At 37.4% G+C, this 27140-nt stretch overlaps 1 protein-coding gene across 3 annotated transcripts in view; it reads left to right on the top strand.

The window, feature by feature from the left end:
- INPP4B (inositol polyphosphate-4-phosphatase type II B) overlaps window positions 1-17666 on the top strand; it is a 335694-nt gene extending 318028 nt beyond the window's left edge. For all 3 annotated transcript variants that reach the window (XM_075751208.1, XM_075751207.1, XM_075751209.1), the window contains one exon: window positions 16409-17666. In XM_075751208.1, the coding sequence (XP_075607323.1) occupies window positions 16409-16541 (133 nt within the window). In that variant the 3' untranslated portion in view covers window positions 16542-17666. The remainder of the gene's footprint in view (window positions 1-16408) is intronic.
- The last annotated feature ends 9474 nt before the right edge of the window (window positions 17667-27140 follow it).

The following is a 27140-nucleotide window of genomic DNA, read 5'->3' as shown; positions in this document are numbered from 1 at the left end:
AGGGAAAATCGTGTTATTTCATGAAGCCCTTAGGGTGGATACGGCCATATGCTTCATGCTTACTTTGCTCTGCAGAAGTATTAGAGTATTTTTTGTGACCAAGGTTATTGTCCGTGTGGCTGTAATTTGTATAATTATAATCTGGTAGATTAAAAGTCAATAAAATATTTTTCTGGCTAAAGAGGATTTCAATCACCTTTTGGTGGTGCCTTGACAAGGCAACGTTGCATACAGCAAAGTTATGCCTCCTGAGGGTGTTGATCTGTATGGTACAGCACATAATGTGCACATGCACATAAGTATGTGATAGAGCTATTGTTCTTGCTGTTTCAGGGAGGGACATGAAATTTGAGTGTACTAACATTTTTCAAATCAGACACTTTTTCTTACTTTCAGACAAGTATTGACTGCTAAGAGGATGCTGAGCAAACACATGGCACAGTATTCTAGAAAGGTATTTGTAGTCTTAGCGGAATTTTTTAAAATTATTTTGTGACACAGGTATCTCCAATTCTATGTTTTCAGTCCCAAAGGCAATCATTCTTCCTGCTGTCATGAGGAATCTTCCTCTGCGCAGCACAATAGGGATAACAAAACTCATTTCAGTCTCAATTTAAGTTTAATTCCAAGGTAAAACTTGAAATGAGGTGGTAATGAACTTGAACTCATGGTTTTTATTATCTCCTGCATGCTTATACAAGCGCTCAGACACAATACAGGTATTTTCCAGACATGATTCTGTTCTGAGAGTCTTTGTCTCTTCAGCAGATTAAAACCTGAAATTTTCTCCTTTCCTTGCTGTTACAGTTAATATAGTAAGAACATTTGGAATTCAGCTCTTAGCTTTGAATTGGATCTACCCAAATACCTACCCAAAAAGAAGAAAATATAATCCTTGTGACTATCATGACGGGATAGTTCTAGGAAATAATGAATTAGTAAGGGAAAGAGACTGATCCTCTGAAACAGAGAATGACCAAACCAATTAAAACCATTTGGAAAGCAAAATTCATAAACATGTTTCACAAACCCAGCTGTGCAGTCCAGTGGGTACTGTGGTGGTAACAGCCAATGTCTCCCTCAAATCCTTTGAATTCGAACATGTATATCTTTTCTAAAATACTGGTTTGTGCCACATACATTTAGTTTACTCATTGACAAACAGCCTTTACCTGAAATGAAACTAGAATGGCAAAGTCAAAGGAACTACGCCAACAAATGCTGGCGAGAAATTTGCCATCAGAGTTCTCCAGTGGGCCCTGTGCCGTCCCACCCTCCAAGTGGCTGCACCAGCTGTATCGCAAGCATGGGAGGGAATGCAGATCTTTATGTTGCGATCAGTCCTTTCTGGCCACTCTGTTCTCCACAAAACACAATTAGTCCAATTGAAAAGCATCCTCTCTCCACGTATTTGGCTTTTCTAGGCATGGATGAGCTAACAAACTGTCCCAAATGTGGCTTTCTGTAGTGTGGACTTAATTGATCTCTATGATAATATGTAACCAGATGGAAGAATGAGCCCACACTTGGCTAGCAGAAGTCAAAAGACCTTTTCCCAGACAGGACCAACACCTGCTATTCCGGTGGGCTGCTTTATGCAAATACTACCACTTTGTTATTACTGTGTTACAAAATGCATTAAGCATCCAATTTCCTTTGTAAATGAAGCAATGTATTACCTCAATAGCTACATTTGAAGCTGTCTGCAACTTAAAACACAGATGTTAAAACTAATGGAAGTAAATGAACCCCCTCTGAATTGTAATCCTTGAATAGAGAAGTGGGTTTAGTAGGGCTTTTTTAATTATAAAGTTTATTAAATGAAATACATATTATAATGGAGAGGAAAAAGTCAAATGATCTTTTATGGCAAAAATAAAAACTTTAAACTTGCTATCCATACTCCATTGGGTGTGGAATGCCAAAATAGAAATAAAAAGACATTTAATCTTGTTGCAAAGCTTAATGTTCTGTACTACATTGTAACATAGCCCAAAACAGACTATTACTTGCTCATAAATCTTTTTTTTTTTCCTTTTGTTCACATTACAGAGAAAAATCAAGACTCTCCTTTAAAAATAGTTGGTAGTCAAGTGAACTTGATGTTTATGTTGTTAGCCATCATGTTCGACCGTATTTATGGTCCTGGTAAGAAAAATCTGAGGCTTGTGTGGTTCATTTTGTAAGTGATGCGGTGGGTAGCACAAGTATGGGCTAGAGATCGTAAAGCTCTGTAAAGATGGGATGGGGGGAGAAACATTGGGCATTTAACTATTGGAGAATTTTGTTCCAAAGCCCATTGAATTCACTGCAATGCTCATAATCTGATTCTATCATAAAACTTTAGATACCTATTACATGAATGCCTGGGTTACGAATTCATGTTCCCAGTCCACACCTTAGAGGATGGTTAACTCCTTGATTGAGGGGCTCTGAATCATCCTGTGGCTGTTCTGTAGCCATATGGGAAGCCTGGGCTGATAATGTGGCGCCTAAAGACTTGGTGCTATGGGTTAGGGAGTATACGGCGTGTTGCCATTTGAAGGATACACTCTTGGACGTGTATTTTGTAGTTATCCTCGTAAACAACTGAAGGTAAAATAAAGGTAGGAGGACAAAACTTTGCATGGGGGAGATTTTTCTGGCATCAGCGCACTCCCTGGGGTGTTTTAAACATAAATTTGTCACTAGACACCAATTTATTTATTATCATGGGATCAGGGAAGCCAGAAGTTATTTTTATTAAAAAAAAAAATTAAAAAAATGCACTGTTAAATTGCTGTTTAACCTTCAGCTGCTACCGTATTTGGGCTGCTTCCCTTGTTTATCTGCTTAGTTCCTATAGTAAAATAGCTACTGCATGCTTTGATATTTTGGGGGTAAAAGTCCACTTTTGTTAGTTTCCTTGTTTATACAGAGAGGAGAAGCCATTAAGCAATGTACTTAAAGTGCCATTATCCTAAATTGCTGTTAATATATATTGTTATATATAAACTTTTTAATTTGATAGCTCTTCTGGACACAAAGTTACTTTAGCTTACATAATTCTGGGCACACTCTGAATTCTGCAAATATTTAGCCTTTTTAAGTAGATAGATGTGTAGAAGTTGTTTTTTCAAAACATTTTTCAATAAATGTTGTTCTAATTTTTCTACCATTGTGATTTGATGTATTTACTTTTTGAAAAATAACTTACTTATGGCTAGTATTTCTTGGTAAAAATATGCAGCTAATCATTTGAATGAATAGGAGGGAGAGGCAGCTTTCTAAATCAAGTGTCTCCTCTTTAGGGCAATATATGTTTGGTAAATAACTCTTTCCTTGCCCTCAGGTTGTCTGTTACTTCTTCAGTTGTTAATTATTCTGAATTCAGGAGAACATTATTTGGCCAATGTAGAACTGTCGTTTGTCTACTAAAACTTCCATTAGCTGTGAATAATTCCAGCTTAGGATGGATTATCATGTTTTAAATTTTCTACAGTGTTCTGCATGTATTTCATTACTATGTACCATACCTGGGAAAATGTCATTTATTATTTCATGCACCAAATATTCTGTCTCCACTGAGGGATGTACTTGTCTGACAAGTGCAATTGCTGGCCTGCACTCACGTGCCTTTAGCTTTGTTTGAATTTCATATCTGCCATCCTTAAGGGTTCATGCAAAGAGCAAACTGAACAAAAATAGTTTAGAACATTTCTGCTACTTGTTTGCTTTCACCATGTTGTAAGAGAGTAGGAAGGATATTATTAACCTAGTGGTACATAAACAGTGCACAAGCTAACTCTGCACCCTGTGTATATTAATGAGATAACAAGAGATGCCTGTAGCTTGGCAGAGAGAATTTTTAAAAATTACTTTTGCTGTTTAATTGCAGCTTTTGTGTTGTATCGATTTAAACTGTCAGTAGCAGCGCATTAATAGCACATTGCAGAATTTATTTTTAAGTAACACAGAATGAAATACTAATAAAATGAGACAAGCATCCTTTCCATGTGTTGGCTGGGCTCCGATGAGATGATGTGAAGCTGATTTAGTTTTTAGTAAAGGTTAATTGAGAGTAAAACTGTGAGAATGGTTGAGATAATTTAAAAAAGAACATTGCATACCTGTCTATATATATTTGCGTTCATGGCACAGGATCATTTAAGCAGTTTAAAAGTCTGGGTCTCTGCTGTGTTCTTACCAGTGCAGTAAATGTATGCTAAAAAGGGAAATTGTTTAGTTACTAGCAGCCTGTAAGTGCTGTCCAACAGCCACAGAACCACAGTATTAACCAAAAGAGGAGGAGAGCAGCAACCCGCTCAGCCTAGGGTAGGTGGCTGCACGTTTTCATAGTTCATTGGCCATGAGCAAAGTGCTGGAGAGGACTGTGAATGCTGACACATCGCACGGGGCCCAGAATGGCAGTGTCACTCCCAATGAGACTAATGTGGGATATGTTATAAGATAATTGAAGGGCATTAGCATTCATTAGAAATTAAAAGGGAAGTAGAATTCCTTAAGGCCTGCCATTGTAATGGACACTAGGGGAGGATGAAGTGTTTCTGATTAACAACCTATGTGCTTTTTGGCTGCACTGTGGATTTTTCTGTTTGACCACCTGGCCTTTGGCTCACAGTTACTCAAGCCAAACACTTTAAGCATGTGAATAAGCATTACTGTTTTTCTTTGTGATTAAAGAAAAATATGACCAGAAACGTGAGCAATAACAGGATTAATGTCTCTCAGACTTGACTGGGTTGTGAACTGCATTCTTATAAAGAGACTGTAAAATAGGAGGTGCTGAAATTGCCCCAGCACAATCCCATTTAGTATTGTGTTCTAGGGACACTGAAGTTATTTCAAAAGACAGGGTTTTTCTCTGGAAAATTGGTGCAGTGTTTATCTAAAGTGGGAGCACTGAGAGATGATGTATAACTGAAGCGTTTCTTAAATGGTTTTCCTTCCAGTATGCCAAATAACCAGCGTACGTAATAGAGTAGAAAAACACACTGTGGACACAGTGATGTCTCCACCATCTCAATGAGGGAAGATTTATGCCCTCCTGCTGCCTTCTGTGTCCCATCCTGGGGAAGAGAGGAAGGAAATACTCAAACATTGCTACTGGCTTGCTGCTTCTTCAGAAGAAAATAATAATAGATTATAGATGAATGTTTTTTTCACAAAATCTCTGATGTTTCCAATTTTATGTTACATGTTTTGGAATTTTCATAGTAAAACACTCTCTTTTCCCCAATTATAAGCACTTTCAAAATAGCATCCCTTCTGCTTACTTGTAAGTGATGGCAATTACCACCATTAGTGGAACACCCCACTGCTGTACTACTTGGCCTTCCATATGCAGCTTGCTGCGGATGTGCTTGGGGACATTCATTCTCTACGTATCTCTATCCCAGAGACTCCAAAGTTGCAGGACTTGGCAGATTTCTCTAGCTTTCTGCAGCTCCCAAGGCATTGTAGTGACAACTCCAGTGAGAGAGTTTCCTCGCTACTGATTGCGTGTTTGAGAGAATACAATCTGCAATATAGGAAAAAGTGGTTTACAAAAATGGTATGTATCTGATAGTTCAATCCAGGTCAAGAAGTAAATTGGCATTTTTTTCATCTGTCAGTGACTTACCTCATCATTAAGTGACACTGCCAGTGTAGTGAACTCTTCTTTTTTCTGTTCAGGGAGCCCTGAACGTAGTTCAGAGAGCATATCCTGAGAGCTGCATCTTTGATCTTTGGCAAACTGAGAATTACTGTGACTGCACTGAGCCAAACCATGTCCTTCATTTCTTCGTAACAGCAAGGAAAATGTAGCATTATTATAGAGAGGAAGGCATTTGCCCCTGTGTTGTAATTTGTTTGTTAACTCCTTGCTGCTAGCAAAGCTTAGGGATGCAGAAGGTAAATACACTGCTTATTGAATCTTTATAGTGATCTCAAATCTTCAAAAGGTCTTTTATTCTGGAGATTGTAGGAGCAAAACTGTGTGGGTTTTCATCTCTTCACTCTCCGCATCAGTGCAGTGCTATTTTTGCTTAAAAAGTGATGGTCTATGCTAATAGTCACTTTTTGAGATATGATGAAGTGAGCTGGAAGAATATGTCTGAAACGTACTGAGAAACCTGCAACAGCATTCAACATAAACATTTCCTTACTAACCTGAGTAATGACAACAGACAAAGAGACAAAGCTTGTAAAATATACAAATCCATTGTTTAAAGGATTTCAGCTTCAGTCCTCCTTGATACTTGGGGAAGAAAAGCACTTCCTTCTGAGAAGAGGCTCCGAAAAACTTTGGCCATCTTCTAAATAGATGCTAAAACAGAACAAGTAAAGAGAAATCCACTCTCTTAATTTCCCATAGAAAGGGTTTGTTCCTCCAAGTCTCTACATATTGCCTATTACCAGAAAGGACAACAAATGCTTTCAAGGCACTTCATGAGAATTTCGGCCCAGCCCTGCCATTTGCTCCGAAGGAAGTGGATGGAAGATGTAGTGCAAATAGGATATAGCTCGCATTTTGTATAACTCTTTTAGTTATGACTAAAATCAACCTGCTAAAGAAAAGAGAAGGTGGTTTATTGATAGGACTGTTGGGGTGCAATCTCCAGATTGCTACAGCGTGCATCCCAGCTTATGCATTTTTGGGTAGGTCGTTTTGATTAGCCACCTACCTAGCTTGAAGTAGGGGACCTTTCTTTGCTGCATTCAGTGCTCCTGGTACCAGCACTTGTGTGCCAGCTAAAATCAGATTTAGGTGCGTTTTTCATGATCGGGGAATCTACATGTGCACTAACTCCCCTTGCATAAATACACCTAGGTACCATGTGTGGTACTAGTGCTCAAAGAATGGCTGGGATCAGAACAGATCAGATCTCAAACTGTTAATGTGTTTTTTAAAAAAACACTATCAGTATTTTGGTTGAAAGTAATTAATGATCTGGTATTATTTACTTGAAATGGAAGAGCAGTTTTCAGATCTTTCTTGTGATTTATTTTATGACTCATATATTGGTTAATCCCCCATGAAGAGACTATGGGAATTGGTGTCATTAATCAAGAAGCAGTCACGTTCCTCCTTTTGTATATCTCAAACTGAAGTTGCAGGTAGAAAACACTAACTTAACATATTCAAATTTATACTTATTGTTGTTCAACACCCTCCTTACTTAAAATGACCCAAATTACAAATGCAACATAGATTGTTACCCTCTGTTTACACCAACAGTTCTCTCTGACCTTAATTCTGTCATCTTACCCAATAGATTTGAAAATGTAGAAATTAATGTCAGATTTTAAGCATCATTCTTCGTGCATGCCTGTTTAGTTGTACAGCAAGCTTTTTCTGCCTCTTAAATCAGCTTTGCCACTTGTCCTCACCATGGGGAATAAAAGGCTAAAAAAATCTTTACCAAAAGAAAAGGGATGATTCATGAAGATTTTTCATGGCCAACAGAAAGTATTTAAAACCTGATTAGACATATGAAAGAGAGAATTTATCATGGGTTTACATTTCTTTGTGCTATGTGAGCTAAATGAATAATCACATCCTTAGTAAAATTCCCATACTGTGACAGAAAGAGACTGGAAATAAGTGTGACTCACGAGCCAATTATACTAGTGCCATAGCCTTATGGAAGGGAAACGTGTATCCAGAACTTACTTGAAGGATGTAGTTGTCGTCATTTCACACATGTTTAGATCACTAAGAAACCTGAGATTTGGCTTATGGATTGGTTGTGGAGTTTTGTTTGGTTTGTTTTCCTGCACAAAGATGAAGATCACATTTGCTTTAATATTGGTTGCACATTGGATTGAATTTCAAACCTTGCAAGAGAAGTTTGTCAGGAAAGATTTTGCAATTTTGTCCTGAGAATTTCCCATATATATAATCCTAATACTTTATAGAAGAGTGTCTGGGAAGATTATTAGAAACATATTTTTTGATAAAAAGAGAAACCTTTGTAGAATTGATGTGTAATACTGCACAGCAGTATTGGTAAATAGTAGAATGAAACAGGAAATCCTTTGCTTGGAGTATAATAGAGCTGAAAATCATGTTTCAAAAACCACTCAGCTGTCTTGACAGGTAAAGAAGAATCTCTCCTGCAAACCCATCACTTTCCAGTTCTGAAGCTAATCCCTCACACAGTTACCAGAATGACTTTGCAGAACTTGAAGCCTCTGCACATAGTTGTAAATTAAAACCCACTGGGGAATGTTTCTAGGATGTGATCTCAGTGATTTTCTACATTAAAATTAGTAAATGTTTCCTGGCATGATTTTGGCAGATTTTAGCACTCTCTTAGGTGACTCCAGGGCAGTCTGGGAGTTGGCACTACCCAGGGACTGTTCCCACGTGGTGCCCTCTGGTCAGCAGTCTCTTTTGGCAGATGAGGGGACATAGGCCCATAACCTGAACTTGGTTTTGCTGTTCAGCTGCAGCGGCGGGGAGCTGCTGAGGGTGGGCTTAAACTGCTAATGTAGGTGTCTTAAAAGCAGCAGTGAGGAAAATGGGTTGTGATTCTAACTGGAATATTTTGTTTATTTGTATTATATTTTCTCTGTATGAATTTTGTCAATGTTGCTATTTTACCACATAAGTCACTCTTTAATGTCAGGGGGCGGGGAGGGGAAGGGAACATTCTTGCAGGCATTTTGTATCAGTCACAAAGGAAAATATTAATTCTGCAATCAGCAGAGATTTCTGAAGTGCTGGGATTAGCACTGATGGAGACGTATATTATCAAATAGCGTATGTTTTGTGTATATTAGATACAAAGGTTGAAGCTGCCCTTTCATTTAGTCTTCAGAGTTAATGGTATGTTAAAAGTAAACAAGGACAAACAGGAGAGGAGGGGCTTTGCTCTTTGGTGAGCCAGCAATTTTGAGATGGAGTGAAACAAATTTTTCTGTTTTTCAGATCTGTCCAAAATGCTGTCTAAACAAACTAAAAATGTTTAACCTAGCATTTATATTTCAGCACTTTCTCTTTGACTTTCTCTGATGTAGGACAATATTGAAACAAAAATTGCGTTCATAAACAAGAAGTCAAAATATTTCTCTTAGACCTTCCCCTTCTTGGGCTTGAAACTGTCAGGTACAGTCTCATGTCATAAACAGGTCTTGGCTAACCTGTACTGTATTTTCAGGAAATTTATTATATGCCAAACAATAATCGAGTTCTAGCTATATTCTCTAATTTTGGTAAATAACAAAATACTTAACTTGGAAACTATTTTTGTTATTATTAAACTGTAGTCATGTGAACAAGCAAATGGTGCTCTGATATTTTAGCATTGCACACTAGCAAACAATAGATGAGCGCATACTTTTGTGTCTTTTTTTTTTTTTTAAAGTATGGATATTTTCCTAAATTTTATCTCAGAATTAACTCAGTGTCGTCTTAATCTAGAGGGGACATACGATCAGTTAATAAATTGTGAATTCCTGGTTCACTCTGTTAAGACTCCACATCCTTCAGGAAGGATGCTGCAGAGCAGGATTGCAGGGAGATGTTTCCATAGCCTGAAGCAGGACTTGTGCTTTCTTGCCTGCAGGTTCAGGGTGTGCCTCTCTTTCACTTGCCCCGGGAAATTCAAAACCAATTCAGCTGATAAAACTGATGGGAAATTTGGACATTTATGATTAGTTTGACTTTAAAGAGAACACATGCACAGCAGAGGGAAAGAGAAAGAAGAAACTGTGTAAATTGAATGTTGACTTCACTGTTTCTTCCAAAGAATCTGTGTCTGTCAATGTGATCCCATAAAACAATAGTGTTTTCCACGATGTGATTGTGTGCACGGAAACCAAATGTCTCCTGCGCTCTTATTAAGTACTGCTGCAAGATAGTGTGTTGATTAATCTGTTGCTCTTTACTGAACCATTACAGCCTGCCCATGATGGTGTTTAAAACCTGTACCCTGACCATAGCTGAGCCCCCAGCACCCTGCTGTTTCTGGCCAGCTCCTCGTGATGGAATCTTTTTCTCCATGCAGACTGAGAACCCATAGTAACAGTGCTGTAGTTTTGAGCACAAAAACTGAATTACTGTATATTAACTGTTTTTCAGGATCTAGGTGTCATGTCATCATGACTGTGTCATTAATCTGCTGCTTGGTCAAACTCAGTGGACAAGCCTCATGTTGTATGATGTGTTCTCCTTCTTATTTCCTAAATAATGACATTAGAAAAGTAATGTGTTATAACCAAACAAGGGAGAGAAGAAAGGAGTAGGGAAATAGGGGATGCTGGCAAAAGCAAAAAGAATAGGGGGAAAAAGTTGCAGTACAAAAGGTAAAACAAAAAGAAGGGGGTTAGTGTGACAATTTGATGAACGTATTAGATTGTATTGTTGGTGTATGTTTAATAGCGGCTGTCTCCAAATCACTGGCTGAATTCATCAGTATTCATAGATCTGAGACTGCTCATCAACTTCAGTAATGCTAGTGGTTTGTTTTGAGTTACCGACAACAGTATGCATCAGAACAATAATTACTGTAAAGATCATTTATACAGAAAATGTCTCTGATGGTTCCCTTCCATTTTGAAACAATGTAGAAACATTTTTTATTTTTTACAAATTGTTGGATGTTTTATTGTATCAACTCTGTCTTTCAACAAAAGGGTTGTTGGCCAATATTCCTTTATATGTTTTATCTGAGTTCTTCTCTGATTCAGCAATCCTCCAGGACTAGGCTGAGATCTATTTATTTCCTTCTGAATCACGTTTTATTCTTCTAGATGTTATAGTGTAGCATCTTCATAATGGCCAGGAGATGTTCACAAGGATCCCATCTCTCCCCTTTGAAAAAGTTAAGGCTACCTTCTAGAACTGCAGTGCTGCGTGTTGAAACAGTGGATTTTTTTTTCTCTAAAGCATTTCAGTGAATCACAGCAACACGTATAAGGTAGAAATTAAGCTGCTTTCACTCCAAAAACTTTTTTTTTTTAAGGCAAGCAGACAGTATTCTGTTTAAAATCTTTGAGAGGGCTGAAAACACTCTTTAGAGAAGCTGCTTCTTAAAAGTTCTGGATTGTGGTAGTCTTAAATAAAAAGAGCAGGTAAGTAAGCAAAATTGTGCGAGATCGAGAACTGTTAGCAATCCCTTCTGTTTGAAGAACGTCTGTGCTGCTATTGTTGGATGGGATTAGAGAGAAGCATCTCACTTTTGCCATTTTTCTGTGTCAGCACTAGAGTTTGACAAGAAAAACCCAGCAGGCCCAGAAACTGCTTGCTTGAGTCTGCAATAAAGGAAAATTCCCCCACTGTACACGTGCTATTAGACATGAATTCAGACTGAAGTCACTGCTAGCACACGGCATCCTAGTGTTGATGGAAATCTGCCTATCTATTCTACCCGAAGCACTGCTTTAGGACAATATAGCATTTCCAGTATTATTAATAACTGGAGCTGGAAAAGTTCTAACAAGAGAAGCATGTATCCCAAAGTGTTCAAATGCATCTCCTCCAAAAACCTTGCAGAGGGATGTCGATGTGACTGATAATCAAAAGCCAGAATATGCCCTCAAGTGTGTGCTTGAATTTATAAGGACTCTTGAGAGGCTTGCTTTTTCCTCACACCATTTTCATTGTCTCTGCTCCACTGCTTAGAGGTTCACACAATTTATCATCTGAATTTAAAAACAACAGAAAATACCTGCTGTTTTGCCTTTGTCTCATTTGATAGGCATGCAGCATTATCCCAATAGGAATTTATGATGATAAAACACCAAGTGAGATAGAAGGCAGACTGAAATGTTTATATCATTGTTAAACTTACAGCACCCTTTGCTGTTACAATGTATTTGTGCTATGTTGTAACCCTCAAATAAACAATTTGAAAGTAAATTAATAAAAATAGTACTATAGGTTAGAGAGGGGTTCGTGACCCCAGATGTTATTTATTTAGAAGTTTTCACTATTCCTCTTAAAATTGTGCATGTGGAATAAAAACTTGCTGGATATTTTGGGAGTTGTCTTCCCTTCAGTGTGAGTTCAGAGCTGTAAGAGTGTGGTTTGTGATGGAAAGAACACCCAAAACTATGGCTATACTAGAGTCAGGTGTCACTCTGTTCTGGTTGTGCTGCATGTCAGTCTGAAGCCAAATAAATCCATCTGACATGGCACCAGCGGGATTCATGCTGTTTGCAGTAAAACTTCTACAGGTTTTGATAAGCCAGGGGAAAGAGTGTGGTCATGTTGCTGATACATTAGTCACCGTGGAGAACACTTTAAGATGTGTTAGAAGACATTGTCATTGCAGTGCATTGAAAAGTATTAGCAGAGCTTAGCAAGGCATCTGACCGTGATCAAATATTCCTCTTAAATTAAAAGCATGTTTAGGTATTCTGCTCAGCCTGTTCTTAAGTAGCTAATAATGGAGTTGGATCCCCTTGCTCTATTTTGAGGATGTCTTATTGAATCATGCATAGAATGATGTGACTAATCTGTGGAACATAAGTCCCTGCGCATCAGCCGTTCACTGTGGTTTTCCTGGGGGGAAGATAGGACTTTTTTATGTTGAAAGACACTGATCATCCTTTTCAGCATATCAAAGAACAAATGTACTGTAGGCTTTTCTATTGGAAAAAAAAAAAGAGTAGAACAAATGGCTTTTATCTGTATTTCCATCATTACATCTGCATAAATCTCACCAATGCTAATGGGACTTGCAGCAACATAGATAAAAGACAGTCACAATGTCAATGAGATACGGAGCAAAACAGAACAAGGCACATGATGGATCTAGAAAGGTTCATCCCTGTACGGGCAACCTGCAAGCATGTAACTCAGCCTGCTTAGAACAAACTATGGGCATGCAATGCTAAGGCTCTCCAGAATGAAGTACCTAACAGTGACTAATGCAGTGGCTGTGCAGACTTGATGAATGCTGAGCTTTGTTGCTGCCTAAATGGTTTATTTTCAGAGAAAAAAAAAGAGCTTGGTCTCTGCATCTGCTCTGCCATAGGCGCACATAGGAAGTCTGTGATGAAAGACATCCAGGACAGCCCGAAAGCACCTGGGCTCTGTGACTAGGCAGGAACAGATGGGACTGTGAGGGCTGAGCTACAGCTCTCAATTGTGAGCGTAATGGGGGTAAGCTGAAACCAGCAGGCTCACCCTGAAGAGTAGAAAAGAGGTGAGGGGACAGTGCAGAAGGGTCGAAGAGGCAGACTTGTGGGATCCTGTAGAGATTAAGAATGGAAAAGGAAGAAACCAGCAAGCAGCATGGTTTTAAAAGTATGTAGAAATACACGATAAAGGAAAAGATTAACAACCATTTAGTCATCGCAACTGATCACAAATGATCATGTTATCACTGTGACAAGAGGAGGAAGTAAGTTCTGGAGGTCGCCCCTAGGACAAAGGTGTTAACTGGAGTGGTCTGATACAGAACACAGAATTATTTCAGTGTAAGCCACGGTGTTGACAAAGTCAGCACAGTGTACAGTTAGCTTCGCTCCTCGATAGTTTCTGAGAAGATTTTGTCTAAAATATTGTTTAAGTTCTGTCCAAGTTCTAGCCACAGGCACCTGAAGACTGTAGACCAAAAGCAGCAGATGCACACCAGTAATTGCTTTGACCTAGATTAAAATATTAGAGATTTTATATTTCATCTTTTATTTTGCTATTTAAAATAGTATGGGTTGCCCTCTTTATTAGTTTAATATATGGATTGAATATTCAAAGCAAAGAAATGAAGAACTTCTTATGGAAGGCTTCTTTAAAAGGAAAATTGTGCAAGGAATGGTTTTGATCAGCCCCTTTCCTAGGATCCCACCTGTAAATGCAGTTCTTGTACCTCTCTTGCTACCCAAGCTCAAGATACTCAACATTGCCTTTTAACACGTGAGTCGGAAAAGCAGGCTTTCTGTAAGATGAAGTGACTGCTGCTGTCTTCGATGTACCCTTCTCATTTTACCTGGGGGTGTGTGATATTACGTTTACTGTCCTACAGCCTCTTTATGGTCTGCCAGCATTTTCTTTCTTGAAAAAAACAGCATACTTGGGACACGTGCTTCTGAGCAAGCACTGTGCTGCAATCTGATATATTGGGATATTCTTAAGTCCACAGAGAAAAATGGAGAGTTATCTTTTCATCCCAGAATATTCATAGTAAATAGAAAAATAAAAAACTTATCAGTCCTTACTGCCCAAAGGAAGTCCATAAACAGGACTCCTGAGTGTATGCAAATAAATTTAAGTTCAGAGGGACTGAAGAGGTATAGTTGAGGTATGCGTAATTCTACTTGTAGAGAAGCTACCAAGACTACAATAGAAAAGACTGGCAGTGATTTGACAGTATCCCTGCTGCTCTGGTAGGAAAGTGATCATACAACTTACAGTGGTTCAGTAGAACTTTGCTGTAAGCAGATTAGTTTCTACCTGAGTGGACTGAACAAGGCACAAGGTAGTTTTGTTACAGGAACGTAGGTGTGAGCCTTTAAATAAAAAGAACTGCTGTTGACTTCAACACTGAGTCACCAGCACTCATGAGTTTTTGAAGTCGTCAGTTTACCATAATTTAAAAACTTTTTAGAATAGTTGTTAATTCTTTAAAAAAAGCATGTGCCCTTTCTATTTCTGCCTATGTATTTCCTAATAGATAGTGAAGCAGCACTGAATAACCTGTGAACACCATGGAGACGCTATTTTGCAGTGTTGCATTGTGACATCTTTGTGATCTTTTTTTTCCTTTGCTTAACTATTTTTTTAACTTCCTTATTTCATTTCTGTTCAGTGTGCATGTTCATTTTAGTGATAGTATAGTTCATCTCATAAGTTACTTAACATTAACTTGTGAATACTACTCTGAGGCACCTAGCATGCTAGTCACCTAGTCATCGTGCTTCCCAGGTCAGCTGCAGAACACAATAAATGTATTGGAAGTGCTTAGCATAAATCTGTTTCATCAAAATGGCTATATAGTTTCTCTTTGTCAAATTACCTACCTGTTGGCTTTCTTTGCTGTTTAAATTCTGTTCTATTTGTTCCTAACTTCCCCTGTTTAACAGCAGACAAACCCAGGGAGCACTGAATGAGTCGGATGATCCCGAAACAGGCTGTCTAACTGATAACAAGCCAACTTCTCGACACTTCTATCCTGTCGCCTTGCTGCTTGTCAGCTCACACTTGCTGGTTGTGTGGCTTATTTTAAGTCTTGCTTTGCTATTAGCCAAATATCAATAAACTTCACTCGTGTTCCTTTCTTTTCTACAAACAGCAACAAACTAACTTTAGTAAAAGGAATTATGCTGTAATATTTCTACAATCTCAGACCCCGAGGATTCGTCTTTAAGATACAAATGTCTGAAATGTACTATGTTTTTGTTATTTTTTTCCTGAACTCTAAGAATATACTATGCATTGAGTGAATTGATTTGCTCTTTCTGTTCATGGTAAAGCTTTCCCACTGTAATTAGCTCAAAGAAAGCCCACTTACAATGCTGTCACTGTATACAAGATGATGTGGAATCCTGAATGCTTTGAACCCCTCTTTCAAGAGTAAATAGTCTAACAAAAATAAAAAAATTAAAAATGAATTTGCACAGCACAAACTAACCCCTAGACAAGTATTACAGGGTGGTGGTTTGTGAGAATTAACTTTCATTGTGTTTAGCTGATGGGATCTTTTTTGTTTAACAACTGATTATTACTTTGCTACAACTAACCCTTTTCTGTCAAGTAATAAATGGAATAGAGTAAGTTCTGTTTTGTAATGAAATTAACCTGTTTGTAATTGTTGCTTTAGTTGCATTTGCTTTCAAGGCACTTTTATATTCTTTTTAACAAAGTCCTGTTTATGTCTTGATGCACCACTTTGGCACTTGTGACTTTTGTACTGTATGTGAACAAACATCCTTCCTTTATAAAGCAGAGAGTTGGATTGGGCTGTTTGAAAAGCCATTCTCTCTTTTTTTTTTTTTTTTTTTTCATTGCAAAGCCAAACATATGGAAAATGAAGCAGAGATGAAACAAATCTCTAGGGCCAAACTTAATAAAATGCCTTATTCCTAGAATACGCATTTTTAGAGCAACGTGTACTCTCACATATATAGTAAACAATTTGAAAAAAGTATAAGAAGATTTAAAAGGCAAATATATTTCTGGAATTAGAACAAAATATATCATTAAAGTATTTAATTTTTTTTACTAAACTTTAAACCTCAAGGGCAAATATATGAGGGGGGGGGAAATCTTATCACCTATTTCTGAGGGCAATAACTGTACTGGGCCTGGCCTTGGATTTAATTTTGTAAGATGTATCATCACTTGTGGAAAACAAAAATGTAGAGTTGAATCTTTGTTATTTTTACTTCTACTGTTGCTGAAACTCTGCAATGAACAAATAAAGCATATTTATTTATTCTGTGTTTCATGAAGTTGTACTTTTTCCCCTTTCACTAGAGAAGGATGCCGCATAGAGAATGTACTGAAGAATGTCAAATGCAGAAAGTATGCATTCAACATGATACAGCTGATGGCTTTCCCAAAGTACTACAGACCTCCAGAAGGGACATATGGAAAAGCTGACACCTAAGTTTAACAAAAGTGTAATCAGGAACATACATCATGCTAATTAGTGAATATAAAAATTGCTGTTTATGAATTATTAATTGGGAATGTGTAACCAGTTGAGGTGTTATTTTTATCAGGTTTTATCATTTTACATTAAAATAACTCCAGTTAGTCCTTATGAAATAAAATATCATGAAAAAGCAACTGACCGAATATTCTCAAAACCAAATATATTCAACTTTTCTTTGTGAAGTTGAAGCTTAATATGACTCATAAGCCAGCTGGAAATTAGTTGTTTGGGTCATTTGATCAAAGATCAAAAAGGGAAGTGTCATTTGCTGTAGGAACTGAGGTTAGCAGTCTGGAAGGTGACATTCTGACTGTGAACCAAAACATGAGATTTGATTTAAGGAGTCTCTTCTGTTGGAAATAGTGTTTTCTGGAACCAGCATAGCACCAAGGTCTTGATCGCTAATGATTAAATCCTTCACTGAAGTGTTTTTGAAAGATACTGATGTTAATACCTGGGCTAAATATAATTTTGGTAATTATGTTTAGCTTCTTTACATAAGCATGGTAACTTCATAATATGTTTTTAGTAATTACAGCCTGTAATTTCAGTAATTTCATTCTGATTCCTTGCAGTTCATTCTTGGCTTTCTGTACCACAGCAAAATGCCGCTTATTTGACTTTCACATAAATCACATTGAAATCAGAGGGATTAAGTCTTCAAGTAAGGTGACCTGAATTTGACCTGTCATGTTCCTGTTTACTGTAAACCCTTAAAACTAAATTTTCTTTAGTGGTAGGGAAAATGAGTTGTATATACAGGAGTTAATGTATCTTTAGGCTATAAAAACATATATGTTTTTACAGAGCCCAAGATAAATGTTATAATTATGAGTAACCTGCTGTATTAGGACTAGTTAGCCACTGCAGCTGATTTATATCAATTTTGTAATGCTGCATGTAGACACTCTAGGATGAAGAACTATCAGCTTTAAAAATGAGTGTTAATACTTCTGCCAGCTTGTGTTAGTCCTGAAATTTGTCTTGCAAAGAACATTTGTGTTTTCTAATTGTATCTATTTATTGCTGCCTTCTGCCTCCCAGAGAGAAATACAATTAAAAAACGCCAAGTATTCACTGGTTACTGACCTTTATGTAATGCATTCATTTTGAGAAAAAAATATCTAGGGCAGAAGTGTGAGAATTTTATGCTAATGAAACTGCACTGGGAATTTGAACATCTGTGGGAAATTGTAATTGCTGTGGATAAAGAAGTTAATGTTTGCTTGCTCCTATGGAAATCAAAGAAATCTTGATGCACCGTGAGTTATAATTTGTTCTTTTTAATCCGTTAATGCCCATTACTGGGTATAAATCTGTAACTATACCAGTAAAAACACATATCTAAGAGCAAAATCTAATTGGGTGATTACATGGAAATGATCTATCATGTGAATAAAATTAAATCCATCTTGTATATTTGCAAGATCAGGCTTTGGGGCTTGTAGGAGAACATCAGGAAAAGGTCCGTGTTCCAATGTTCATTGACTTAAGTGAAGCCTTAAGTGAAGTAACTCACCTATACAATATATTTACCTAATTAATTGGAACTTTTTTCCAAAGTAAAGTAGGTCATTTAAATAGTGTTTTGGAGCATTTGTTGTTTATTTCTGTTATATGATGTGCTATCGTGAATGACTTCTTTGTTCTTCTAGAGTTTATTACTTTGACAAGTAAGATGTCAGAAGAGTTGGCATTGCATCATAGACAAGCTCAGGCAGATGAGAATATAACGCCTTGATTTTTTTCCCTGTCGTGTACCAGTAGAAGTAGGAACTACTCATCGGGTGGGTGGACGTGCGCATAAATTTGTGTTTGGGTCTTTAACTATAACATAGCTGATCTGTACAAAACTTTTTTGTGGATTTATGGAAATCTTCCTAGGAAAGTAATGTTGTGTTCTGTCAGACTGCCGCACTAGCCCTTGCTATCTCCCATGTTTATTATTAGCTCAAAAAACCCCTACATGTACAGTTTAGAAATAGCGTTAACTTCCTCATGCACCTCTGAAATAATCCCACAGATGTACAATAGAGAATGCTGGCCTTCCCACAGTAATTCTGAAATAATCTGTAGAAGTCTGTGGGGATGGTATTCACTGGTGGGAACTATAGGGTCCTATAGTTCTTTATAGTCCCATGGGCATTCTGTCAAGTTCAAAATATGAAATTCTATAGATTGGCTTCTTTTCAGGAAAATAGTCTTTCAACATCTTGCCTCAGCATTTGAATCCCATTTGGATTTTAAATTGCCTTTATATTTAAGATGTTTTTCACACTGAAGGCATGGCAGGGGTGGGGGGGAAGCATTGGATTACTTTCCTTTTTGTTTTAACAGCCACTCCCAGTACGTTCTTGTGAAATTAAATAATCTGCTATTTGTTAAAGAAAAAAAAACAAAACTCCTGTCAGTGTGCTGCAGTGAAGCTTCATTGGGCTTGGGCCATTACAGAAGAGTTGGTCGGGTTTTACACTAAATAAGACTGTACTTTTTCAAGCAAATTTTTTGACTGGAACATCTTTTTGTTGGTCATAAAACCCTTGTAAAACCTGCTGACGCGGTTCCAAGTCTCCTAGAAGAGCCTTGTTGTTTCAGTACTGAAACAGGCTCAGATGTTTCCTTGTTCGGTCATTGCCTGCTGTGGGCTACTGTAGTCCATATAGGCAAAGGCTGTGTCATCAAAACTGAGTTGTCAGCTAAGCGTGGATTCAAAACTAGTGGGTTTTCTGGTTTGCCTTTTAGGAAGAAACAAAGGGGGGTTTTTTTGCAGGTTGATAGTTACATTACTCGGAGTACATTTTCTCTTTGTAGAAGCTGCTTCAAGCCCTGTGCATTGTTTGAATGCCTAATAGAGGAGTTAAATTATCCCTGAGGTCTTGCACGTATCCTTGTAGTTCACTATGAATATCAGAGGAGTAAAATTAAGGAAATGAATTTTTATAAGCAAGCTACACCATTTCTTTTGCAAAGTATTAAGGGAAGCATACTGATCTTGGTGGCGGATTCACAGAAAATGTTCTGTATCTGCTCTGTTAAAACTTTTGTAAGGTATAAAATAATCTGCTTTGAGGTGAGGGCAGTTCTCAAGGACTAGAAGATGAACATTCAAAAACCTATCTGGCATCTAAAGCCAAATCCTGTCTTACGGAAGATATTATTTGTAGAAATAAGGTTATCAGGATCTGCCTTTGAGGAATCCTGAAATAAGGGCTTCTAGCTTTGAATATTTGTACAATGTGTTACACACTTATGTGGGGTTTTTGTACCACAGACTAGCGTCTAAATAGAGAGCTAGTATAAAATGCCTAAAAAAATAAGGAAAGGAAAGTAATTTTTTCTCAGAGATGATTGTAATAATGTTCTAATACATAACATGCATAAGCCTGACATTATTAAGCAGGCAGGTCTTTTTTTCTGAAGTCTTCTTTTGGGGAACTTAAAATTTGTTAATGTTTATACTTTGGCTTTTATGGAGCAATTAGGAAACAGAAGGTTTTAATTATATTTTTCTCTATGTGAAGCTGTGTATTTTGATGGAATACTAGCAATGTATGCGTTATAAAGAACAAATAAGTTAGGAGGACAGCTGAAAGAAAATATTAACTGAGAAAAAGCCTTAATGAAGTCCTTTGCAATGTTAATTTTTATACTGTCTGAATTTTGGCATTATATAAGTGAAATCAGGAAATTAACAAACACTTTCTGTGTCTAAATCGATCGGTTCTGATGAAAATTCACTTATTTGCAGTGAAATAAAATGTAATGGTAATCACAAGTAATTTAGGTGTAAAGAAGTGCAACACATAATTTTGAAGCCCACTGTATAATATGTCTATTATAGCTTTAGATAATAAGCTTATTTTTATTTCTAGTTTAAGCACAAGTTCCAGGAAATCCTATAGTCCACTTATAAAAAGCAGAAAATGCACTGAACATCAACCGGTGTAAAAAAGAAAGAAATCACATTAAAAACTTCAGCAAAATTACTTGTGTGAATTAATGTATGTAATCAGTTAACAGTCTTAAACGTACATTGTGCCAGTTGGCTATGTTGTAAACTTGAAAACATTGATATCAATATTTATGCTTTTTTTATTGTAAAGAAGTGTACTGTACAGGCAATGCCATGAGACATGAATTTGCATCTTGCTTTTCACTTATTTGCAGCTTAAAAGCAGATGTTTACAATCAAAGTGCTTTAAAATAATTGACTGTTCTTCAAAACACAAACTTACCTTGTAAATTGCATGTTTAAATTAAAAAAAAAAATCATACAAATGCTTTTTTTAAAGGTAAAAAAGGAAGAAAAAAAAAATATTCCCAGACTTCAGTCTCTAGAACATTGCTTTTTTTTTCTTAGTCATGCAACACATCAACTGTTGTGTTGCCAGAGTGTTCAGCTTACACTCTGCAGCATGCAAATATTTATTTGCTCTTTCTCTCATAGCATCTACTTGAATAAGTAATGTGACAACAATGAATTTCAGCGTGATACTCATGATCCAAGATTTAAAACTTGCATTTGCTCAAATAAACCTGAAACTTAATACTTCAGAATAAATAAAATAGAGGACACGTGTGAACCAATGTATCCATATTCCAGAGAGCTGAAACATAAAGCATGGGTTTGCATGCTGACAGGGAGAAAGAGTTATAGTAGAAATCTGACTGTGAAAATAGAACACCCTGGATCTGTGGGGTTTGGAGTGGTGAGATTTGGACCATACTGCTTTACTTAGATCTCTAACAATTGGCAGTGGTGTTTTGTACTCTCTCCATGCATGCAAAGTACTTTAAATGTTTTCAGCACTTCTGTTTGTGAATGAACTGACTTTAAAATTTCTAAAATCCAAAATCACTTTGGTACTTGTTTTCATTTTGTCTAGCTGTTCCTTGTAATGTTCCTGTCTCACACTCTGGAGCACATGGGGCTATGTATAAGTAACATTAACAGGACTTCAGTCCGTTGTGTGTGTGTGTGTGTTCAGAGAAATTAAGCCAACTATAGTAATTCAACTCTCTTTATATTTCAGCATTTTTGTTTCTTTGCTGTCTGTAAGCCATGTCCATTGTACACTGTGTGTATATTTTTATTTAAATAAATGTGGTTTATTTTTTATGTTTCTGACTTTTTTGTTATTCATTTTTCATTTTCATTATGGTGGTGTTGCCCAGAGGGCAGATTGTGCATGATGCTGAGAGTGGGTTCCCTCCTAAAGAAAAAAAAAACCCACCCACAGGTCTTGTCACTGCTAGGAGCAAGTATTTAAGAAAAGCTCTGATAAAACAGTAAAAAGTCTGCAATGACCATAAATTGATTGTTCTTATTATTCCTAGTCTTACTACAACTTTCATCTTGGAACCAGGTGGGTCCTGCATTTTCTAATTAAAACCAAACAAAATGTTCACATACCAGTAAGGAGACCCCTTTCACATAACTATTGATCTGTAGAGAGTTATCCAGTGTAACAGAGGTGGAATCAACATCTTTCATAATGAAGACTATTAAAAAGGTGACATGGCGTGCTTTGGCTGGTAGTTTGTCTTTACCATCTTAATGCTGGATTATAGACCTTGGGAAGTAAGTAAGGGTTACTTCTGTGGGTTTTTTTGAGCTGTTTTTGATAACTAGATTTATTATGTGATCTGTCATCACAATGAAAGGTAAGTTCTCCATGTTTGGCTGAAATGTAGCAAATAGACCTTTTTTTGGGTATATGATAAACTGTGGTTTACCTTCTGTATTATTAGCACTATGATTAGAAGCTTGTTGCATAATTTACTTTCTCTGTTTATATGTTAGTATGTTTAGCTGTTTTACCGTGATATATTCAGTGAGATGCTAATTACCTGCAAGGCTTTTGATAACCTTTAGAAAGCACCAGGAACTAATGGTTATTATGGTAATAAGTTATAAAGCTGTTAGCATTGAGCCTAGGAATTTTGTCTCTTACTAATAAAAGTGACATTCTTTAAACAAATACTTTGTCTCACTTTGCACACTTACAGATTTTATCTTCCTTGTCAACTGGGAACCACTTTTTTCTCGTGACAATGTAAGAGAGAAGAGGACAAAGAACCTACAACTGTCATGAGATGATAGAGTAGTATGATAGTAAAAATATGTTTTCACCAATTCTCTTTCCAAAATTACTTTGGGGCATGTTTGAGTAGAAGTATGACCTCATGTTTCTGAACCATAGTCTGCAATGGTCTGCACTGGGCTGTCCATTGTTGGCACTGAGAATATAGGTACAGAAATGCTGCTTCTGCTAGGCAAGTCAGTGGGAGGTCTCCTGTGCACTTCATGTTGAACCTTGCATGGATCACAGCCTTTAGTAGTTCTGTGACAACTACCGTTAATGGAATTAAGGGCAATAAGGGTCTAGACACAAACTGGGCTGCACGCTGATTGCTTTGCCCAAATAAGCAGACCCTACGCATTTCTGTGAAGGCTGTCCAAGTACAGTCCTAACCCAGTGCATAAATGAGAAATACACTTGCTCGGCTGCAGGGAAGATTTTTGGCATTGTTTGTGGAGATGTAAACTGCTTCTAAATAAACTGGGATAAGAAGTTGAATTTGAAGAGTAGCTGAGAATTTTTTCGTGTGTGTATATATATATGTATGCACATGCATATTATAGATATACTTGCATATTGTTTTATATACTGTAGGATGGGAAAAGGCAGTTAAATAAGATCAATTAAAAATTGAACTTGTTATATCTCTAGCAGTTGAATACAGTTTTTCTATTGGAAGTGTTGCACAAAAGATAGATTCACATGAACAAAGCTTTAGCAGTGCCTGTAGTATGCCTGGTGGTATATGTTGTCTCTAATGGTAAAAGTTACTTCTAGGGAAAAAACAAAAAGAGAGAGAGAAAAGGGAAAGGGAAGATGTTTCCCAGCGGCTCTCATTAGGGGGTGTTTCCCAGAGTGAGTCTGCCATTCCCATCAGGAGCACTAAAAGCTTAAAGCTTGGCTGGTTGTTCTTGCTCATAACGCTGTTGGCACTGACCAAAGTGGGCCTTGATCAGGGCAGTTCTGTCTGCTGACAGGTTGTGAGCCTTTGTGCATGTGTGTCTTTGGGTCTCTAATGAAAACCGAGGGCTACAACCAAGGGAGAGGAAGGGGTGAATTCTGTGCTGGTTGCAATCAGTTCCCCTGAGAGCCTGCCATAACAGTACTGGGCTCCAGGTGCAAGGCTGTGAGAATAACAGCATAAGAACAAGGGGAAAATACTGCTGTGTTCATTTTATCTTTCACCAGCAAAGTCCATGTGGATATCCATATTTCATGCAAGAATAATTTGTGACTGCTGTAATTTACAGGACAAAGCAGTTTAAACTGCTGACTTGAACAGAATTAGAACAACTGTCATACACAAGCACTGATGGCCACAGCAGAATTTGTCCCTTGGGCGATACCACTCCTTAGAGATTTTCTTTTGGTGTAAAGCTTAACGTATTTTGAAACAGAGAGAAGTTTTTAAGGTCTGATCCTGAAGTCATTAGTCACAAGCAAAGGATGAGAAATGGGGCCCTTCAGGTGAGAAACTCCAAGGACCAGATTTTGAGAGAGGATTCAGAAGCATTCACATCCTTGGACTTTGATTCAGAACTGTGAATGGCAAAAACATTTTGTTTGTACAAGACCATACACAAGAAGAGTTTGTTGATGGTCATGATCTGTGAATACTCTTCTGGTATGCATAAAAGTTGATGGCAGTTTCCTGTAAATGATTATAATAAATAGCTAACTCTAATGAGCTTGCACACAGAAGCAAATATATGCCTTTAACACGGTCTCTTTAGAAAGGGGTATGCGCGTAAAATATTCAAAAGCATCTGAATGGCTTTGTTAGACATAGGTTTCCAACTTGTTTGGGCACTTATCAAAGGAAAAAGTACATCACATAACAGTTTAATTCTGTTTTTCCTGGTGCTACTTAAATCAGGGTAGGATAAATCAAGGTAGATTCTCAACACTTTCTATTTTAATTTAGTTTCTCTCTGGTATGGCGAGTGGTAAGGGAAAGACTAGAGAAGTCCAAGTCAATGAAATATAGCCCTGCTCTTAGGTTTTTTTTAAATAAGACCAGAGTATCAGGAAACAGTGACAAAGGATATGTCGGAAGGATGTTCATAAATCAGGTCATCTGACTTGGTTCTGTTTCCAGGGGGCGACTTAGAGTCTTAGTGACAAATATGAGACTGATGTTAATGTGCGACATACTGAGGACTGGTTTCCAGCAGCCAAATTCTGCTGCCTGCCCTGTAATATGACAGCTCTCAACCAGGCTCAACTGGGGTTCAGTAATCCCAAAAGAAACTTCTCAATAAATCCCAGCTATCTTACCACTCGGTTCCATGCATGATGTTTCAGTGTTGGGGAGCAACAGACAAGCACTACAGTCCCCCCCACCAGACAGCGCACCGTGGCACCTGGATTCTCATTAAGTATAGCAACTTAATGTATGGCTAGATGGTTACATGATGGAATTCAGGGTTGAGATTAGGGGATGTATATCACTCCGCAGATGTGATAAAATCAGGGAGCAAAGAGATCTCCAACTATCAAGGACAGGTAAGGAAGGTCATGTCTTAAGCTAAGCTCTGCATTTTAGACTGCATTCAACCTTTGTCTTCACCTTAAATATGCTTGGAGTTGGAATGCTTTGTTGCTTCGTGACTGTGGTAGCAGCTACAATGGAAACAAACTACCAGTTTATCAACATATATATGACAAACGTCCTTGAACAAATGATAGGATTGTTTAAGAGTTGTGGCTGCTCGGCCAAACAGGTATTATACCCATACATTCTCATACAGGTGAAATGATTTTGCAGTAAAATAGTCATACCACTTCCTACAGTCTCGCAAAAGCAAGGGACCAGGACAGTGTTAACTGAGAAGGTAAGAAGCGAGTGGAAGAATATCAAGGGAATCTTTTTTTATGATTGATAAGCATTGTGTCTCTGGATTTTCCATCCAAAGATTAAAAGACCTTTAAGAAGTTGATTATAAGATCTAATATAAAGTACTTGCTTGTTTAGTTAAGTTAAATATTTGCAGTGTTCCACAGGAACTTTTGATCCAAACCAAGCCAATATTCACCCTGGGGAAAAAAAAACAAAACCCAAAACTAAAAAAATACCATTAAGTAATATTAAACAGTACTTTTAACACTTACCTTTTACCTTCTTATGATACATCACCTCCATGCTTTGTTGAAACAGAGGGTTATTAAAAAAACTAATTTTAAAAAAATGAGGGCTTTTTTAATATCAGTATGGGAAATAGAAGTGAGCATTTCATATGAGTGGAAAATAGCAGCTTGTTAGCAGTTTTGTTGTGTGAATGCAGTTAGTGTGCTTACATATGAAATGCTGATAAGAGTTAGTTTAAAAAAAAAAAGCGAAGCACCCAGTTTATATTTATGTATTCATGGGCATAGTTAATGGACATCAGCAGGGAAGATGTGCTCCCACACTTTTTAAAAATCAACAGAAAAACAGTGCACACAATTCAATTCCCTTTTGCATTAAACTTATTAAGTCGAATCAATTTTTACGAGTACATAGGCCAGAGCTCTGGCACTTAATTCCTTTTGATCTTCCGCCTGCTAAAATGTTTCCCACTGTGCTACCACGCAGTTTATTTTTAACAGATAATTTGTTTGGACATCATTAAAAAGAAAATACTACAACTTCTAGCAGTATTGAGGCACTAAAATGCCTGTCAAGTTATTAACTGTCTGCATACAGACACACAAAAATAACCATTTGCACAAAAGGGAATTTTAGAGTTAAGAAAAATGCTCAACTGTTCTGTTCAAAAGCATGAAGCAGACTACATACCTGATACTGACATACGCAAAGCCCGCATCACAGATCACTCTTGCTAATTCCTGTGCTCAATGTGCAGCTTCCAGTACCCATGGATGTTAAGTGTCTGGAGAAAGAGACTGCTATGAAGTGACAGGTTTTGAAAGGAAGCTCCTGTGACTGAGTCAATGAATTTGTCTGGTAATTACAATGATGCTATCTCAAAATTATGCTTTACTATGATTAGTGCCCTGAAAGGCACATTTCCTAATTATGGATTTTTTTTCCAGCCAACTACTACTTAGAGTGAATTCTATACAAAAAATGCACATCTCTGGGACTGGGGTTTTCATGGTATTTAAGTTTTTCTGTGATGAGCATCATAAAATGTTTTAAATATTTTAATTATTGATCCTGCTGTGATTATACTTTAGTAGATTTTTTTTTTAGTTAGAAAACTAGTAGTTCAATGTTATTTAGTGATGGGCCTACAGACAGACCTTTGTTCTCATAGGTGTGCTCTAATTACAGCAGCCAGATCTACATTTGCATCCTTGCACCAGTTTGAGCACGAAGGGTTTAAATATCCCCAAAGGCTGATGGATTGCATAAAGCCCTTGACCACTGATGTCATGGAGAAATAACAGTAAACAAGATCATGTGCTCAAACACAGATTAACTGTGCAGGGAGGTAGGTCTGGGAGAAGGTTGGTGGCATATTAG

This window comes from Balearica regulorum, chromosome 4 (genome assembly GCF_011004875.1).
Source record: "Balearica regulorum gibbericeps isolate bBalReg1 chromosome 4, bBalReg1.pri, whole genome shotgun sequence".
Classification (NCBI taxonomy): Eukaryota; Metazoa; Chordata; class Aves; order Gruiformes; family Gruidae; genus Balearica; species Balearica regulorum.
The sequence above is the reverse complement of the archived record's forward strand: the minus strand, read 5'-3'. Positions and strand labels throughout refer to the sequence as shown.